Below are 19,189 nucleotides of genomic sequence, written 5' to 3'. Positions count from 1 at the left end.
GGCTGCCCTGTTTGCAGAGCCTTCTGGTCAGCCATTCAATTGAGAGAGGGCCAGGCAGTCTGGCTGCGCTCTGTCAGCAGAGTGGATTGCTCTGTCAATCTGCTTTTATGTGTAGATGCCATATATTGACAGAAGTTTCACCAGGAAATCTCTTCTGATAATAACTTCTGTGGACAGAACCTTCTCCTGTAGACATGGCCTTGTGTGGAATAACTAATTGTGAGAGTTGTTTGAAAAGCCCTTCCAAAATTTCAAAGTACCTGGCGCTGTTTGTTCTAATCAGCGAATGGGGCTGTTTTTCTCAGCTGATGATACCATTTTAATGACAATTTCCAGCAAAGATCCAGTCCGATGCAGAGTAGAATTGAAAGAATCAGCTTTGCAATTTGAAAGCATTTGAATATGGGACTTTTCACAATTGTTATAAGGTAAGTTGTGTAACTTTTAAACCACATTTTTGATTAACATTCTTCATTTAAGGTTTTTGGTTAATTTCCTGTTAATCAAAAACATTTTTTTAAAAATACTTGAACTTGCCTTACAACTATGTGGAAACTTTTGATAGCTGTACTTTCAAATGGTGAAGCTAGAGTTTTCAATCATACTCTGCATCAGTTCTTTGAGGAGGCCATCTTTCTTGGAAATTATGAAGAAATACATTAATGAATTAAGTTTTAGGGTATTCCCTCTTTGAGTTTGTCTGCAGTTGTAGCTCATCTGTGGAAGAGAGAAAACCAAGCTAGTATCCTGTTAATGGCAGAATTATTGTGTAACGTGGAAATGGGAAGAAAATTATTTAAAAGTGGTGTAATATATGATAGGTATTACATTTTTATAAAATAAATTAACTTGCAACTCTTGTATGCATGAGTACCCTTTCTTTTTCTGTTTCACTGTCTGTTAAAATTATGTAAACCGAGGAAGGGGAACTGTACAATGGATGACTGTCTTATTGTTAAATGTATTGTACTTTTAATCCAAATATATATATAATATATGTATGTACGTATGTATGTATGTATGTATTTGCTTAGGAAGGTGGAGTTTTCACATTTGGAGCTGGAGGCTATGGACAATTGGGTCATAATTCTACTAGCCATGAGATAAATCCAAGGAAAGTTTTTGAACTTATGGGAAGCATTGTTACACAGATTGCTTGTGGAAGGTAAGGTCCATTCTGTCAAAGAGCTATGAATTGCATAAATATTTGTATGGTGAACATCCAGTTGCATAGTGGAGTATCTGAACTCTGACACTTACAGGTAAGGGTTGATGACAAAATTATTAGATACTTGAAGTACTTAATGGTATATACAGTGTCCAAAAAGGAAAAACTGCAGTAATCATTTATTTTTATTCTTTTTCCATTCTTGCCTCTCTTACTCTGGTACTTGTGTGTTTAAGTGAAGGCCATAAACAGTGTTTAAGAAGCATCTAACAAACCAAATCCTAATCCTAAATAGTCAAGGTGCTGGTGTCCTTACTGTATGTAACACAAGGATTAGAAACATATATTTCCCTTTTTTTTAAAAAGGAACACAAGTTAATAGCTTCAGGTAGGCATGTGTCCAGTGTATATCTGTGTGTGCCTCTAGTTCAAGCCGTGGAAGATGTTTAACTTTGTTTGGATTGTAGCAGCACCCAAAATGTAGACTACAGTAAGCCACTGGTAAGTGCGATTTCAATTTGTGCTTAACGTACTAACGTGAGTTAAGTGCAAATCGAAAGGAGTCCAGTTAAGTACAAAGTGAAAGGAGCTGGGGAAGCGGGGCGGGCAGACAGCGACTGTTGTGCAGCTTCTCCCCTGCTTTCCGTGGTTCCCGCAAACCCAGGGGAGCTGGGAGCTTGGCTGCCACCTGGTTCCCAGCTCCTTTGCACCCCAACTTGTGTGAAATTTGAGTTTTATGCATGGGTGCACAGGAGCACAACCCTCACATAACTCGGGCGTCTACTGTATTTCGAGACCCAGATGAAGACATTTTTATTTTTAGATTCCCAATTTGTTGGGACAAGGACAAAGACAAAGCATGGAAGAAGACGCACATTGTAGCAAAACAATCATGCTGGTGACAGGGATACTTTGTTTTTTAAATATAAATTGTCCTCAATTACAATTCTGTCTATCCATGGTTCTCCGTTAACAATCTTCATTAATTCACTGCTGTGTGTCCCAGACTATCCCCTCTTCTACCATGAACCTAGGGCTGAGAGGGGGAAAAAAGGAATCTGTCAGAAAATTTAAATTCTAAATGTCCCAAAACGCCTTCCAGGTCAGGCTTTGGGTGGGAAAGGATGACAGGCTCCATATGGTTGTTCTGTCTCCCCTAGTGTTCCAACCAAGTCCTTTTTTTTTCATTGCCTCGGAGTACATGGTTTCTGGTACTGTGCTGCTAAATATGAAATATACTGGTAAACTGCACATAGCATGTCTCACAATGCGTGCGTAATCATATATGTATTCTTTGTGCGATGTCTGTCCATCTGGGCAAGTTTCTGCCATGTGTTGTGCCCTTGTCCCGGTCCCTCCTCAACTAGCACAGGATCCAGCCCAGCCCCCACTACACCATGCCAACCCCACCCAGTGTGGGGTTCAGCCTCTTCCCTGGCTAGTGCGGGACCTGGCCCAGCCCTCAAGGGAAGCCCTCCCTTGGCTATCGTGGGGCCCGGCCTAGACCCCCCAAGAGAGCCCCACTCCCCTGCACTGTGCCAGCCCTTCACCCATCCAGCATGGGGCAGGTCCATACCTCCCAATGGAGCTTCCCTCCCTACCCACAATGTTCCAGTCCCAGCCCCTTCCCTGACCAGCATGAGGCCCATCCCCCCAATGGAGACCCCCCCCGCACTGTGCCAGCCCCTCCCCCACCTAGTGTGGAGCCTGGTCCAGCCCTGCAATGGGGGCCCAGTCCCTTCCCTGGCCAGTTCAGGGTCTGGCCCAGCCCCCCCAACAGAGCCCCCCTCCCTGCACTGTGCCTGCCATACCCCCTCCAGCTAGCAGGGGGCCCAGCCCAGCTCCCAGCGGAACTCCTCCCCCCAGCACAGAGCTGGCCCTTACAGTTTGGATGTGTATTACAAGTTTCTGTCTCGAATTTTTTCCCAACCCAGCTTCTACTTGCAAGCGGAGCTGCAACTGGACCTTTAGTTTATTTTAAATTTTATATCTCTTTGATAGGCAGCACACCTCTGCGTTTGTTCCTTCATCTGGAAGAATTTATTCTTTTGGTCTTGGAGGTAATGGGCAGTTAGGTACAGGATCAACTAGTAATAGGAAAAGTCCTTTCACAGTAAAAGGAAACTGGATTCCTTATAATGGGCAGTGCCCACCAACCGCAGGTAAGTGTGACACTATGTATTAATGCTGTAGACTCTGATTTTTGTGTGGTTTGTTTTGCTATGGGAGGTAGCCAATTATGTTTTCCCAGTGCAGTTTCTCTCTTGTCAGATTGTCTGTTCCTTAGAACACAGGGATATTGGTCTTGATGTTAGAGAGGAAAAGTTCCATCACCCTAAAACCTTTTCTGCACTAGGAAGTGTCTGCTGAAATCCTACAGATACCACTAATTCAGTTCCTTTAAGCATAATACCAGTGAGCATGCTAGTGTAGACCAAGATTTAGGTCAGGCCTGGGGAACATTTTTGGGTTTGTGGCCACTGACCCACAGAAAAATGCCACATCAAAGTGAGAAGCAAAAACAGAAGTGGATTACGCAGGAGACACTGAAGTTGGTCCAAGAGAAGAGAGCGTTGAAGATTGGAAGGGATGTTTCCAAAAGGGCAGAACAGCAATATAGAGTGAAATGCAACAACGTAAGGAAGGTGGCCAGGAAGGATAAGGTGAAATGGTTAGAGAAGTGTGAAGGTATAGAGAGGTATTACAGTGAATGGAAGGCTAGGGAGGTGTATAAGATGATCAGGAATGTTAATAGGAAGTGACAGCTGAAGCAGATGGTGATCAAAGACGAGAATGGCGAGGTGTTCATGAACAAGGAGAAGGTTGTGCAGTGATTGACGAGATATTGCACCAATATGTACAAAGCACAGTTGGACGCAAGTGTCTCAGAGGGACTGATCAAAGAACTGAAAGAGATCTCTGCTGACCATTGAGAGTGAGACCAGTATTTCCAAGGAGAAAGTAGAAAGAGCAGTGAAACAACTGAAGAACAGCAAGAGCCCTGGAAATAAGATCACCAGAGAGATGATCACATACAGTGGAGAAGTATGATTCAGGAAATACACCGACTATGTAATATAGCTTGGAAAAAAGGGAAGGCACCTCAGGAATGAACAAGATCTGTGCTAGTGACAATACACAAGACAGGAAGGGTGTTGGAGTGCAAGAACTACAGAATGACTGCCCTACCAAGTCATCTAGGCAAGGTGCTGATGATACTGATGGAGAGATGGAGATCTCAGATAGAAGAACATTGAGCAGATGAGCAAGCAGGATTCAGGAAAGAGAAGTACCATACAGCAGATGCTGACACTGAGACTGATAGCGGAGAAAGCGCAACAAAAGAACAAGGTCATCTACAATTGCTTCATTGATTCCCCATTTGAAAGTATAGATCAGAAAGTGACTTGGGCGGTGTCAGAGCTGTACGGAGCGGATAGCAGACCGATACAGTTGTTGAAGGATATCAATGACAATGTAGCGGCAGCAGTGAGAATGTGCGGAGAGTTCGGAACTTGGTTTAGAATGAGTAGAAGTACGAGACAAGGAGATCCGAAATCTCTCAGTATCTTCATCATGTGCCTAGAGAGAGTGATGGACAAGATCAAGGAAGAGGTAGAAGGGATATCTGTGCACTGGATGAGAATGAACAACTTGAGGTTTGCAGATGATATAGTTATCATTGAGGAGGATGAAGAGAAGCTAGCGAGAACAGTGCAGGTGCTGAAGGAGGAAGGGAAATGGTATTGACTAATTATGAACATTAATAAAATGAGAACAATGATATTTGTACATAAGGAAGTAGGAAGGAAGATTAGTGTAGACAGGATCAAACTGGAGAACATAAAGAAGTTCATGTGTCTGTGAAGCAGCATGACGTGATGTAGACTGTAAGAAGGAAATAGCGACTAGAATAGTGAAAGCAAGAGCAAGTTTGAAGGCGATGGGTAAGATCAGAACAAGCAAAGCGATTGGTTTAGGAACAAAGCTGAGCATCTTGAAAACGTGTATTCAGTAGCGTGTTGTACAGATGTGAGACATGGGTAGTAATGAAAGATTCAAAGAGAAGGATATTGGCTTTCGAGAGGAGTTAGTATAGAAAGATCCTGAGAACAGGATGGATGCAGAAGGTCACCAGTGAGGAATTATATAGGAAGATACAGCCATAAGAGAACCTATTGCAGAAGGTTATACAATGCAAGTTACAGGTATTCGGGCATATCTGCGGAATGAATGACAAACAAAAAATCAAGACCCTGCCATCCAACACAATGGACAGTTTGAATAGGAAAGGCAGACCCCACAGAGAATGGGTAGATGAAATAGTAGATTGGTGCAGAGCTAGTTTACAGAAACTAAGCCACTCCGTAGTGGACAGGGAAAGATGGAAGGAAATAATGAGGGAGGCATCGGACACCAATGGGCGCTGAGCCCATGATTATTGATCATGATGATGATGAAAAAACAAAAACCCCCAAGCACTCACTGATGTGGCCCCTGACTGAGACGCCTCGTCCCCTCAGGCTTCAGCACCACAGGCAGAGGAGTGGAGAAGGGTGAGGGGGAACTGGGGTTCAGAACTTCCCCCAGACCAGTTTAACCCTTGAGGGGACTCAAGGTGGAAACAATAATGGGGGTGTTCAGGATGCATTCTGTGGGAGTTAGCTCCCATGGAGCAGGTGTGGGACTGGGCAGGAGAGAGGGTGCAGGAGTGAGCTGGAGTTGAACAATCTGGGCAGGATGGAGGGTGCAGAAATGGGCTGAGAGTGAGGTCTGGGTGGGAGGAAGAGTGAAGGAACAGGCTAGGAATGGAGTGGGGTCTGGACAGGAGGGTGCAGGAACAGGCTGAGTTTGAGGGTCTAGAGAGGATGGGGTGCAGGAGCAGGTTAGGGGTCAGGAAGTATGGGCAGGATGCATGTGTGGGCTGAGGATGGGTGTCCTTTGGTGATGGGGGCTTGGAGGGTAGGGGAGGAGGATGGTGAAGGCACAGGCTGGAGACTGGAGGATTCCTGGGTGATGGAGGGGGTGCTTACCTCCATGCACTGCTGCTTCTCCCTCTCCTTCCCTCTGGTTGGGGGAGCTACCGCATGGAGAGTTGCTTCCAGGAGAGGCTTTTCTCCTGCCGCTCCCAAGCACACCCCTGCTGCTCTGATGGGCTGGAATTCTGGCTTATCAGAGGAAGCCTTTCCAGGCAACGCTGAGCTGCCATTCCCCGGGGAGTGGGAGGAGGAGGAGGAGGAGCAGTGGTGGTGGCAGAGTCTCGTCCTGCCCCTATCTGGCAGAGCCTGTGGGCTGGATTCAGCCCTGGCTTGCCTGACTCTGGCCCATGAGGCTCAGGGTTCCAACCCACCGCCCCCCTTGCTAAGGGCTGGATGATGGGGAGGGAAGCCCCAAGTCTCAGGGGAGAGATCCAGGCAAGCCTCAGGTCAGATCTAGACTGTGGTCCATGGGTTCCCCACTCTTGGTTTAGGTGGTTGCTGCTGTTTTAAGCAGTGCGTTGTGCATATCAGCTCTGAATGGGGGTGGTAACAAAGGTTTCTTGCAGAGACCCTACTATATCAGTAGTCATTGCAGTGGATACAATGGGATATGCCATTGCAAGTTAAGATTCGGAATGAACCAACTTTTATTTTCATTACAGACAATGAAGAATATTATTGTGTAAAGAGAATTTTTTCTGGTGGAGATCAAAGTTTTTCACATTACTTTAATCCACAGGTAATACATTTATATACTGCAGATCAGTTTCAAAGCCTATAGCCAGTGCTCTAGCCTAGATGGCATTTTAGATCTAAACTATGTGACAGAACCTCACATTTACTTACCTCTGCTTCCTGTAACTTCTTCCCTTCGTAGTACTCAGCCTTGGTCCGGAACAGCTCAATTAGTACAATAGTATTTTGAATTGAGTTTATTTTATGCTTAACTCCTGTGAGAGAGAGAGAGAGAGAATATATTTTGACCTTCCAGTAGGCTTGAACATGCATAACTGCCTAGTGCAGGTAGTAGGGGGAATCAGGAGACTTTCCTGGCTGGATGAATTCACATTTTGGAGGCTCAAGAAAGCGAGAAGCCAGTAGTGGTTTTTGGCACCTACAGCGCACTTCAATCTTTTGATAGTGGTACGCATGTCCTCTTTCCTCTTCCCTCTTCAGGCAGGCTCAGGTATGAGTGGGATTTCACCTTGTTTTCTGCCACTTCTGAGCAACCCTTATGAGCAGCTAACTGATCTATTGTGTTTTGCCCCAGTAGCTGGTATTCTGTCCAATAGTGATAGATAAACATGTTTAGGTGATCATTTCTGCTACATTGATTAGTATCCAGATAGTTTATTGCTGACAATATAAATCATCATCATTCGTTTTCATTATAGTCTTAGACGGTATGACATCAGTAATTCAAGAGTCCTTACCCATTTTGTCCCATGACTGCAGAGTGCTAACACTATGTGCTAACTTATTGTGCTAAATAGTCTCTTCCATCTTGGGTTTTGCTGTGATTCTGGGACGTATCGTTCCCAAATGCGAAGAAGAGCCACGTGTAGCTGGAAAGATTCTCTCATCAACAGAAGTTGGTCCAGTTACCCACAGTGCCTCTCTAATATTCTTGAACCAGCATGGGCACAGTTGCTTTACATAAAACATTAACATTTTCATTCACTTTGTTTCCCTTCACAAACAGTTTTTATTCTGCTTAACCTGTGAACTCTGGGCCTCGGACATTCTTTCTTAAATGATTATGAAGTGCCTAGCATGATTCTGGGCATTTTAGAAATAACATGCTGACTCAGATAAATGTGGGCCATTGATATGTTCCCTAGAATTTCTGTAACAGGCTGTTTGTCAAGTCGGGCAGATAAAACTGTGATGGCTTACTTTCACTTACAATTCTGACATTTATCTTCACAACCTTAAAGGCTAACATTTTAACTGTTAAATGAAAGCGTAGATTGCAAACATATTTATGTAGTAATTTTCAAAAAGAATTCTGTGTTCATGTACAGATCCACATTGACTACTTGCATGTAGGTCTCACCTCTAACCTTAATATTTCATACAATTTAATTTGGTCAGAACAAAGTTGCCCAGTAGTCCAGTTTAAAATGCCATACTCTAGATGTAGGCCACAAAACTGAACAAAATGTGAACATTTTTTGTAATTTAAGATTTGGAATATTGTATTTTTGGAACTCCTAGGGTTGTGTCTAGACTAACCCCCAACTTTGAAGGGGGCATGGTAATCGAGGTATTGGGAGATTACTAATGAAGTGCTGCAGTGCATATGCAGCACTTTGTTCGGCTAAATCTCCCCCATGACAACTTCGAAGTGTCAAACTTCGAAGTGCCGGCTTGCATGTAGCCGCGAGTCAGCTGCGGGTACTTCCAAGTGCTCACACTACTGCGAAGTCCCTTTACTCCTCAAGTTTGACACTTCATAGTTGCTGTAGGGGAGATTTAGCCTAATGAAGTCCTGCATATGCACCGCAGCACTTCATTAGTAATCTTCAAACACCCTGATTACCATGCCCCCTTCGAAGTTGGGGGCTAGTCTAGACATAGTCTTGATGAAGCAGTAGAAGTTAGTGCTGACATAAATTTTAACAAGTCTTTTATTTTTTTTTTCTTGTTTTTTCTTCACCTGGGAATAGATTTTTTTTTTTTAAATTAAAACTGGAGCTTGTTTGGTATTTTAAATAGAACTGGAAAAGAAACAAAGGTTATGTCTACACTAGCCCCCTTCTTTGAAGAGGGCATGGTAATCAGCCTGATTGGAGAATAATAACGAAGCACTTCATTAGGCTAATTCTTCCTGCAGCAGCTTTGAAGTGTCAAACGGCTACATGGCATGCTGGCACTTTGAAGTTGCCACAGAGAGAATTAGCCTAATGAAGTGCTAAATATTCATTGCAGCACTTCATTAGTATTCTCCAATCAGGCTGACTACCGTGCCCCCTTCAAAGAGAGGGGAAAGTGTACACATAGCCATAATGTAAATGTGAGAATAACTCTGGTGTCTCTTGGTATTTAAAGATAATGCATCAAAATCAGTTCCTAGAAACTGCTAAAGTAAGTTTAAGTACATTTTTGACAAGAATTATCTGAGGTTAACTGGTGATTTCTGATACATGAGTGATTGTTATCTATCTTTGTTGTTCTCCATAATAAATTTTATATATATATATATATATATATATATATATATATATATTTTAAAAAAATAAAGCTTTAAGTGCTGCAAGCAAAGCACTGCTTTAGTCCTCTTAATAGTTTAACATGTTGTTATATGTTGTTTGAAAAGCGTAGGTAGGAATTCCCTGCATAAAAACACAGGGCATTGTTACTTTTCTTCAGCAGAAAGCAGCTTTTGAGGTAGGGAAAAAACCAAACAAAAAAATCTTTGTCCTCTTTACTGTGTGCAGGCACAAATACTGTGCATGATTAACTCCGGTGTGGAGGGAAGCAAAAAAACCTGTTACGTTATTTATCAGGCATCCAAAATATGTTAGGACCCTCTTGGATATAGAATAAAAGTAGTTCTTCGAGTGCTTGCTCATATCTGTTCCAGTTAAATGTGTGCATGTGCACAGCTATAAGAAAGCCTTTCCATAGCAAATACCAGTTGGGTTGGCTGGGGAGCCCCCCTAAGTGGCATCTGTGCAGGGCCTATATATGACCCAGCCAACCCAGCACCCTTCGGTTCCTTTCTTATTGCCCATAAAGGCTGTTAGTATTGTGGCTTGAATACCTGTTGCTACACTGAAGCTGTGTGTCTATGGTAGCTATACGTAGCCCACTTAGGACGCTTCTGGTGAATCATCTCCTGGGAGTCCAGAATCATCTGGCAGACCGTCTCAGTCTCTGGTTACTTGCCCGCTATTGGTTGATTTGTGTTGATATCCTACACTCAATCTTCCAAAAGTGCGGCTTTCCCCAGCTGGACCTCTTCTCATCTTGGCGCAACCTCAAGTATCTTGTATTCTGTTCCTTCCGGGGCCTTGGCCCTGGCTCCATAGTAGACACATTCCTCATCCTGTGGTACCCAAGGCTACTCTATGCCTTCTCTCTGTTTTTTCTTATGCACATGGTGCTTCTTGAGCTTTGCAGGGACAAAGTGAACATAATCCTCATAGCCAGCACTGGTACCCCAGACTGATGGAGCTCTCTGTGCTTCTGCCCATTCAGCTTCCCCTGCTTCCAGACCTCCTCACACAGAACCACAGCCACCTTTGCCATGAGGACCTCCAGTCCTTTCACCTCATGGGCCATGTCTACACTATCCCAAAATTTCAAAATGGCCATACAAATGGCCATTTCGAAGTTTACTAGTGAAGCACTGAAATTCACATTCATTGCCTCATTAGAATACCGTTGGCCACAGTACTGTGAAATTGCTGCTGCTCGCCGCCACACAGCTCATCCAGATGGGGGTCCTTTTCGAAAGGACCCACCAATGTCAAAGTCTCCTTATTCCTAACAGCAGATAGGAACAAGGGGATTTTGAAGTTGCTGGCTGTCTGGGCGAGCCACGGCAATTTTGAAGTGCTGTGGCCGCCGGCATTCTAATAGGGCGCTGAATGTGTATTTCAGTGCTGCATTAGTAATCTTCAAAATGGCCATTTCGAAGTTTTGGGAAAGTGTAGATGTAGCCATGATGTGGTGGCTTTGTGGCTGAATCCTGCCAAGCAGGCTTGCTCAGGGCGGCCAGTGCAGCAGGGTTTGCTTAGCAGCCACAAGATGTCTACACCAAGGGTGAGCAAACATTTTACTCTGGGCTTCATTTTTTTGTCCCTGCAATTAGCAGCAGCCCTCCCCACCCCCAGCCTGTCAATGTAATCCAAACCAACGGATATTTCAGTTATGTTCATATTAAAAACAAAAACAAAGAAAAACCCAAGAAAACCTTTCGGCATATGTGAGAAAATAAGTGTGTAGAATGCAAAAGCTTTATTAATCGGTACATAAATGTGAATACACATACATAAAAATGGGAACATATGTCAGCATTTTTAATGAGGTAGATGAACCTGACACATAGCATGCAATCATGCTGCACCCCCCCCCATGAGATTTCACCCCACCCCAGCATGGCCTGTCCCCCAGTTTGCTCACCCCAGTCTGTGTAACGATCTTACCTAGCTACAGGGATGCACTGCTCCTGCTGATGCAGTCAGTGTTACCTTGCTCATGTGTCTACCTGTATACCACAGGTGCTAGACTACCTCATTTCCCTGAAGTAGTAGGGCCTTGTTTCTTCCTCCCAAAATGTTTACCTGGGAGGGTGGGCACACTGTTTTCACATGCCCTATTTTGGGCGTTTCCTCAAGGGCTTGGACCATCTTCACCCACTGGTTGTCAGCTGGTCCCAGCTTGGGACCTTAACTTAGTGCTCTGGCTGCTTATGGGTCTTCCCTTTGAACCGCTGGATACTTGTTCTCTCCTCTATTTCACCAGGAAAGTGACAATCCAGGGGGCCATCACCTCTGCCAGAAGGCTTTCTGAGCTCTGGACCCTCATGTCGGAGCCCCCATACGTAGTTTTCTATAAGGACAAGGTCCAGCTCCACCCTCACCCAGCTTTCCTGCTGACAGTCTTCTTCAGATTCCATACTAGCAAGGATATTTTCCTGCCTTTTTTTCTACCCTAAACCTTGTAGCTCCTAACAAAAGCACAGCTGCACTCTCTTTACATGAGGTGGGTGCTTGCCTTTTATGTTTACTGGACCAAGACCTTGTAGCTCTTTGTGGCCATCACTGAGCACATGAAGGGACTCCCGGTTTTGTCACGGTGTATCTCTTCCTGGATCCTGTCTTTTATGCTGGCGTGCTATGTCCTTGCGAAAGTTTCCCTGCTGCCTGTCATGGAGCACTCTACGTGAGCTCAGGCCTCTTCAACAGCCTTCCTGGTGCATGCGCCTCTCCAGGAAATCTGTTGTGCTGCAACATGGTCCTCTGTACATACTTTGCTGTCTCACTATGCTGTTCTGCAGCAATCTAGGTTGGACACAGCCTTGAGGGCTGCTGTCCTTGAGTCAGTCACGCATTGACTCTTACCCACCCTCTTGTGTTTGGCTTGGGAATCAGCTAACTTGAATAGATCTGAACAAACACTCAAAGAAAAAAATGGTTACTCGCCATTGTAACTGTTGTTCTTTGAGATGTGTCGCTCTATCTATTCGAAACCCACCATCTTTCCTCACTGTTGGAGTGGATGGCAAGAAGGAACCGAGGGGATTATCTGCAGGGGTTCCTTTCTCTGCAGTGGGGAAGAATGCGTGAGTAAAGAGTTGCATTATTTATATTTTTAGGGGGTTGCGTTTCCCAGTAAGAGTGATAAATTGGAAAATGGTTCTGCTTTCTGTGACTGATTTGCCTCTTACATATTTAGAATGTGATGCCACCAGATGACTTCAGATATCCTGACTCTTTAAAGCAGATCTGGACTGTTAATGAAGTATTTATTCAGAAATTGCTGGCGTGTCCATCTGGACGGCTTCCTCTGGAGATAGCCAAGTAAGAACAAACTAAACTCTTGAGAAAAAAAATCTTTAAAAACTAAACAGAATTATAATTCATATACACGGTTATGAAAATTTTACACAAAGAATGTTTTAACTGTCTTTGCAGTACAAAAAGCATTACTCTTAACTGTGTTGCTTGTAGTGCACTTTAAATCTTTGTAGTAGTTCTACTTCCTTCCTATTGAAACAACTAAAAATAATTACAGACATTCCAGGTTTGAAACATGGACTCAAGGTAGGAATTGTGAGATGTTATTGGGGTAAGGTGCGCAAAAAGGGGCTTTTATCAATTATTTAGGCTGGGAAAAGTGATTAAGGTTAATAAACTCCTAGAACTCCTTAGAACTGCTTAGAACTCCTTTTACGTTTAAGTAAAAGCTGGTTGCAATCTACCTTGATCAATTGCTGTAGTCTAGACAGGACCTTGGAGGTCAATAAAATATTGGGGATTTGACATCAGGAGCGATGATTTGGGTGGAAGTATTGGCATACATTTTGTTAAAAATAATGGCCTTAGTAGTATAGGTGGAGAACAAGTTAGGGCTCTAAGACTGTGTCTACACAAATGAGATCTTTTGGACTAGTTGGGGCAAATTCAGAAGATCCCACAGAGTGTCCGCACACACAGTGTGTTCTTTCAAAAGGAATTCAAAAGAACACGGCACTTCTTTTGGAGGCACTCTTCTTCTCCCAGATGAGGAGTGCCTTTTTCCAAAAGTGAGTTTTGGAAAAAAGCATGTGTAGACGCTCCGGAGGCCCTTCTCTCGAAAGAGCAGTCTCATGGTGCCAGGTTTTTCCATCCCTGGCCTATTCTTTCGAAAGAGCAAGGGACGTGTGGATGCTTTCTTTTGAAAGATCAGATCACTCTTTTGATCTTCTTTTTTGTGTGTGAACGTGGTCTTTTGAATAAAGTTTTTTCAGAAAAGCTCTTTTGGAACAGCTTCTTTCAGAGGATCACTGTAGCGTAGACATGGCCTGGAAATGAGAATCTGAAAGGGAAAGAACAGAAGGGTGAAGGCCATCTTCTACCAGCTGCCTCCATACACAATATGAAATTGTGCTTCTATAAAATGTTTATGAATTTCAAGTGTGCTGCCATTCATAACTAATAAATGAGTTGGGACAAAAGAAATAAACTTATAAATGCTGTCTAGTAATACAAAGTACTCTTCTGTTGTCAGCATAAGATTAGAGTGTCATGCAGCATTGTTTGTTGGGGTCTGCAGTGTATTTCTGCACTTGATTCAAAAGCAGGAACACCATAAAGAAGCAGCAGCCACTGGCTGTTTGAATGAGGATCTTGAAGGGGCTGCTTGTGGTGGGGCAGAGCAAGTGGAGCAAACCTATCCCTTTGACTGTTCTACTGACCTCTCAGCTAGAACGCACATTTTTAAAGCTGAACTTTCCTGCGTTTCAGGAAATTTTCCTGTTTCCTCGTGGACCGAGCTGACAATGGTTATTTCTGAGTTTAGATGGCCCTTCTCTATTGGACTGAAATACCTTGGATTACAGTATAGAGCGTTTCGATTACTTGGATTTGTCTTTATTTCCTCATGATTATTAATGCAGAGTTCAGTGGATTTATTATATGTTTGTCATATACTCTGTTTGCTGCACAACATACATTGTGCACAAAGTGTCCCAGTGTTAACATTTTTTAATTTATCATAATAGCTGGTCATTGTTCATTGATTTTTTTTTTTTTTAAGCTCTCTGAACAGATTAGTACTTTTCAAGTTTACAGAAATGTTTATATTCACAAACCTCACATGTAACAGTATGCATCTAGTGGGTTAGGGATTGTAACTCAAATATCATTCACACATTGACTTTGCTAGTCTGAAAGATATACAAACACACACACGCATGTAAAGTCAAAGCTTGATTATCTGGCAATGGAACAGGAGTTGCCAGATAATCAAATATTCCAGATAGTTGAGTGGGGCAGCTCTGGCTGGGCAGCCAGTAGCTGGTCTCTGGCAGCAGGCCCTGCTCCGGCGAGACAGATGGCTGCCTGCCTTGTGGCAGCAGGGCCCAGTGCAGCCAGCATCTGGCCACGCTCTGCCAGACCTGTCTGGGCAGACAGTAGCAGAGCAGATGCCAGTTACTTTAAAATGCCCATTATCTAAATTCCAAATAACTATAGTATGTAATAAAATGACAGGCCACTTGTAAGCGGGAATCTTGTACTGTTAATTAACTTGTGTTTTGGTTGTGGATAAAGAAAGGTCCCACTGTCAGATTTGATATATTAGATAGCTTTTTGCCTTTGCTATTATCACACCTCTATTAGCAGTTGAAGTCTACAAAAGAATTTGCCTGAAAAGTGATTGCCTGAATCAGTTCAAGTGTCAGAAGTATTTTACTATTTAAAAAAAAATACTTTTTCATACAGGTTTATATTTCTTTGAGAAATTGGTGTCTGCTGTTTGCCAGTTCCTGTCCACAAGGCTGTTTAATGAAAATTGTTTTACTATCCCAAGTTAGCATTTTGTCTTATGCCTAGTTTATCCTGTTTTAGTTACTGATATTGCAGATAGGAATGATTAGATATTATGTGGTGTGTTATTGGAGTATAAATACAGTTCATTGTAAACAGACTTCTATTTTTCATTTGATATCTAAATCTAACTTTTCTTATTTTTTTTTTTAAAGTGAAATAGATGGAATATTTTCTTCAGCTGGCTGCCTAAATGGGAGTTTTTTAGCTGTCAGGTAAGTGAGCAGTCTTGTAAATTTCAATCTTCGTAATAGTTTATTGAAGCATAAATAAAAATGTCTTGGGTGGGGGCGAGGGAGGGGAAGAGTCTGAAGTGGGGAGGGCAGGTGAACACAAATTTCACTTGTATCTTTTTTTTTTTTCTTCTTCAGCAACGATGATCACTATAGAACTAGTGCTAGATTCTCAGGGGTTGATATGAACGCTGCTAGACTACTCTTTCACAAACTTATAAATCCTGATCATCCTCTTATATCACAACAGGTTTGTCCTGCAAATCTTCCTTACATCTAATTACAATGATTCATAAATTCTGCAGTGTTACACTTTGGTCTCTAGTTCTTAGAACTTGTCTATACAGATTACTTCCTAAGTTAATGAGGAGTTAGTAATTTTGTAGTGGCAGTGGTATACCACACAGTACATTTTCTGAATCTAAATATCTGTGATTCTAATTCTGTACATTTTCTATTGTAACACTGTAAATTGTACATGGATAATGTAACATTATCAATGGGTATATTAAGCTCGGTCTGTTTTTTCCTAAATTATTGTGGTTTGTGTTAAGCATTGTATGGTATCTGTACTGTAACAATCTTTCCCACAAAGCAGGCTTTAAAATATTAACTTTGAAGGTTTTGCTGTGGAATAGTTACTCTGGTTTTTTCCCCAAGGTAAATATGAAGTGAATAGCTTCCCTATAGTGCCTGTAGTACAGTAATGCTGTTTCACACTGCTTGTCTGTGCTGCACATGTGCTCATGTCATATTAGGTTCAAGCCCTTTCATGACTGTTTATGTATTCAGATGTTTGCTTTATTAGTTTTTTGTTTTAAAATAAACTGAGTTTATCTCTGTGCGATGTTGTAGGTTGCAGCTAGTTTGGAGAAGAATCTTATTCCTAGATTGACTACTTCCTTACCTGATGTTGAAGCTTTAAGGTTGTATCTCACCCTACCGGAATGTCCTCTGATGAGTGATGTGAACAATTTTACAACATTAGCTATTCCTTTTGGAACAGCTCTGGTAAATCTAGAAAAAGCTCCACTGAAAGTACTTGGTAAGAATTTTTAAAAATCTTCTATGTTAATTTTCTCTGTCTAGCTGAAAATCCGTAGTATGTGGAAATGGCGGACATGAATTGATAGGTGATGGCAAAAGTGTGTATATGTGAGAGAGAGAGAGAGAGAGAGAGTCTATTTGCTTCTGTTTTCTGTTACTCCATTACTGAGAGGTATGTTCCTAATGTCTGGGTGAGCTACTTGACAATCTAAAAAATGGATCTGTTATCATTGTCTTCAGTCTGATTCCTTTTGAGGGTGAGAATCTCTGTAGTTCATGGATTTCTTTGGAAGGTTTTAGAATATTTTGGTGTGCTCCTGTTGTTAGACTGGTATAACTAGTGTTCGCATTTTCTGTGTCCTCTTCATATCCATGATTGTCAGTAAAAATGTAAATCTACATAATCAGATGTGTTCTCACTCATCTCGCCTCTTCCAGGAATCTGTGTGTATTGGGGAGGGTGGTTAGTTTTTCAAGAAGTCATAAGCTGGAGTAGTTATTGTTCACCTTTCTTGATGGTGTGCTCTAGATTGGGGTCTGTAAAGTGGGGGGGTGTCCCACTAGAGGGGCTTGACATTTTGTAAGAGGGACACATAACCAATCATGGAGGCAGAAGATATCTTGCATCTCTTGCATACATCACCTGCTTGCTTTAAAGGGGTAGGTGAAGGTATTACTGGCAGTAACAGAGGCGGTATCTCTTAACGTCTCCCCTGCTGTTAAGCCGGGGGCACGTCAGCTTTGCTTCCTCTGCCTCCTCCTTCTCCTCCTCACCTTTGTGGCTGATCTGATGGGAGACGTTTCATCTGCCCTTTCCAACCCAGCCCCTGCCTTGGAAAGAGTCTACATCCCCAGCTGTGCAGCCCACACCCAGGGAACCTTCTAGGCCCAGCCATCAGTTCCAGGCTCTACCTCCCTCTTGCTCAGTGTCAGGGTGCTGCTTGCGGTAAGAGCAACCTGGCTGTCCTTTGCTGGGCTGGGTACTTACTGGGCTGTAAGAGGGGCTGGTATGTATCTTTCCACCTTTCTTCTGCCCAGCCCCCAACTACCTGGAGCCCCTGAACAGTGGGCTTGGCTGGGTCTGTTGGCTTTGAGCCCCTTGTACTTGAAGCAATGTGGCCAGCGCTCCTCACCAGGTGCTGTAACAAAACCAGCAGATGTCCTCATTATCTGATGGTCACTTTCTCAGGCTTTTCTCTGCAATGATTCAGCACTGGGGTTTTAAGAGGAGGCCTGGCAGACTGATGGGCAGGAGCGGGACTACTGGCCTTCTCCTCTTTGCCTAAAACAGGGATGTGTCACGTGGGGGGCTTGAAATTTCATAAGAGGGGACAGTATGATTACTTGTCTGCTGGCTTTCTGCCACCCCTGCGGCCTCCAAATGAGATGGGGGGCACGAGGGGCTGCTAATTGCAGGGATGAAAAAGGGGACCTGATGTAAAAAGGTTTGCTCACCCCTGCTTTGGACAGTTTCCAGGATTATTAAAAACAGATATATTGAGTTCACATCTTTGATTTACCTTGACATTACCTATTCTGAGCCAGGATGTCTTCATATACAACCTAAAATCACTCTTTCTTTCTTATGCTGTAGCATTGCATTTTCATATCCTGTTAGCTGTTTTTATTTCCTCCAGGATTTTCTTTTTGAGACTGTATTTTCACACCAAATAGCTATTTGTCATGCTTTTCTGGCTCACATTTACACATGAATTAAGTCTTATACTTTATTTCCTGTGTTTTTAACAAAACTGATTCTGTTTGAGTATATAGTAATTAGGTAGTTTTATTGTGGAGAAGTATTTTATAAAGGACTGTGTTTAAATGTCAAGACTGTGCTTAGCTATAGTTTGACTAGTCAAAGGTTTATTGCACGCCCATCACGTTACAGCTGTTTCCGTAGAAGGAGGTAGTGCTTTAGGGATAGCTTTATAACATCTTTCCCATGATGTTTTTTTATCTCTATATGCAGCTAAATACTGAAACATGCAGCTCTTTTGGAATCTCTGCTGCCTGCATAATAAATATGCTTTCTTTGCTGCCTTCCAAGTTGTCCCAGTGCAATTGACGCTAGCATCAATATCTGCCACTAGCTTCTGCTTTTTTCAAAATTGCTGGATTAATAAAAAAATCACACACACTTCAGCATAATGTCCTAATGTCCATATTTTTATGCCAAATATCTGTCATTTCTTCAAGTGATTTGCACATGTTCATTCCACTGTAGCTATGAGCATGCCCTGTGTGCAAATGTCAGAGATATTTTTCCTACAGAACTACCTGTTTGTGTGGTTTGAGCACCTTCTGTCACCACATGTCATTGTGTTCTGGTATAAAAGGGTGGAACTGCTTCAGCTCCTCACAGTTCCTTCTTAACACCTCAGACTATTGTCAGAAAAGTCTTAGTTTTGTAAACTGAAGTGCCTTCCCCCTCTCATAGATAGTTCTTAATGTTTTGCTCTTTTTTCTTAGGTAAATTAGTGTTTTATGTTTCACATTTTTTCAGTGTCTTTTTTTATGACCATTAGGTGTTCTTTTAATACTAGACTCTGTAGTGGAAAGATGCCTTGCTCCAAGGATTTAAGTTCTCTAAGACTGGTTCAAAGCCAATGGTGGTCAGTGATCCAATCTGCTTGAAGTGCTTGGATGAGGCCAACATTGTCACATTTGCAAGGGATTCAAATCCTGGTCAAAGAAGGACATAGCAGCAAGGCTTAAGTGCTT

At 42.7% G+C, this 19,189-nt stretch overlaps 1 protein-coding gene across 5 annotated transcripts in view; it reads left to right on the top strand.

Annotated features, from left to right (window-relative positions):
* HERC4 (HECT and RLD domain containing E3 ubiquitin protein ligase 4) overlaps positions 1-19,189 on the top strand; it is a 76,441-nt gene that overhangs the window by 19,016 nt on the left and 38,236 nt on the right. For all 5 annotated transcript variants that reach the window (XM_075000202.1, XM_075000204.1, XM_075000203.1 and 2 more), the window contains 7 exons: positions 1,035-1,165; positions 3,170-3,330; positions 6,810-6,886; positions 12,553-12,677; positions 15,341-15,400; positions 15,557-15,668; positions 16,274-16,463. In XM_075000202.1, coding sequence (XP_074856303.1) covers positions 1,035-1,165; positions 3,170-3,330; positions 6,810-6,886; positions 12,553-12,677; positions 15,341-15,400; positions 15,557-15,668; positions 16,274-16,463 — 856 coding nt within the window. The remainder of the gene's footprint in view (positions 1-1,034; positions 1,166-3,169; positions 3,331-6,809; positions 6,887-12,552; positions 12,678-15,340; positions 15,401-15,556; positions 15,669-16,273; positions 16,464-19,189) is intronic.

This window comes from Carettochelys insculpta, chromosome 7, assembly GCF_033958435.1.
Source record: "Carettochelys insculpta isolate YL-2023 chromosome 7, ASM3395843v1, whole genome shotgun sequence".
NCBI classification, from domain to species: domain Eukaryota; kingdom Metazoa; phylum Chordata; order Testudines; family Carettochelyidae; genus Carettochelys; species Carettochelys insculpta.
Note: the sequence above shows the minus strand (reverse complement) of the source record. Positions and strands in the feature narration are given on the sequence as shown.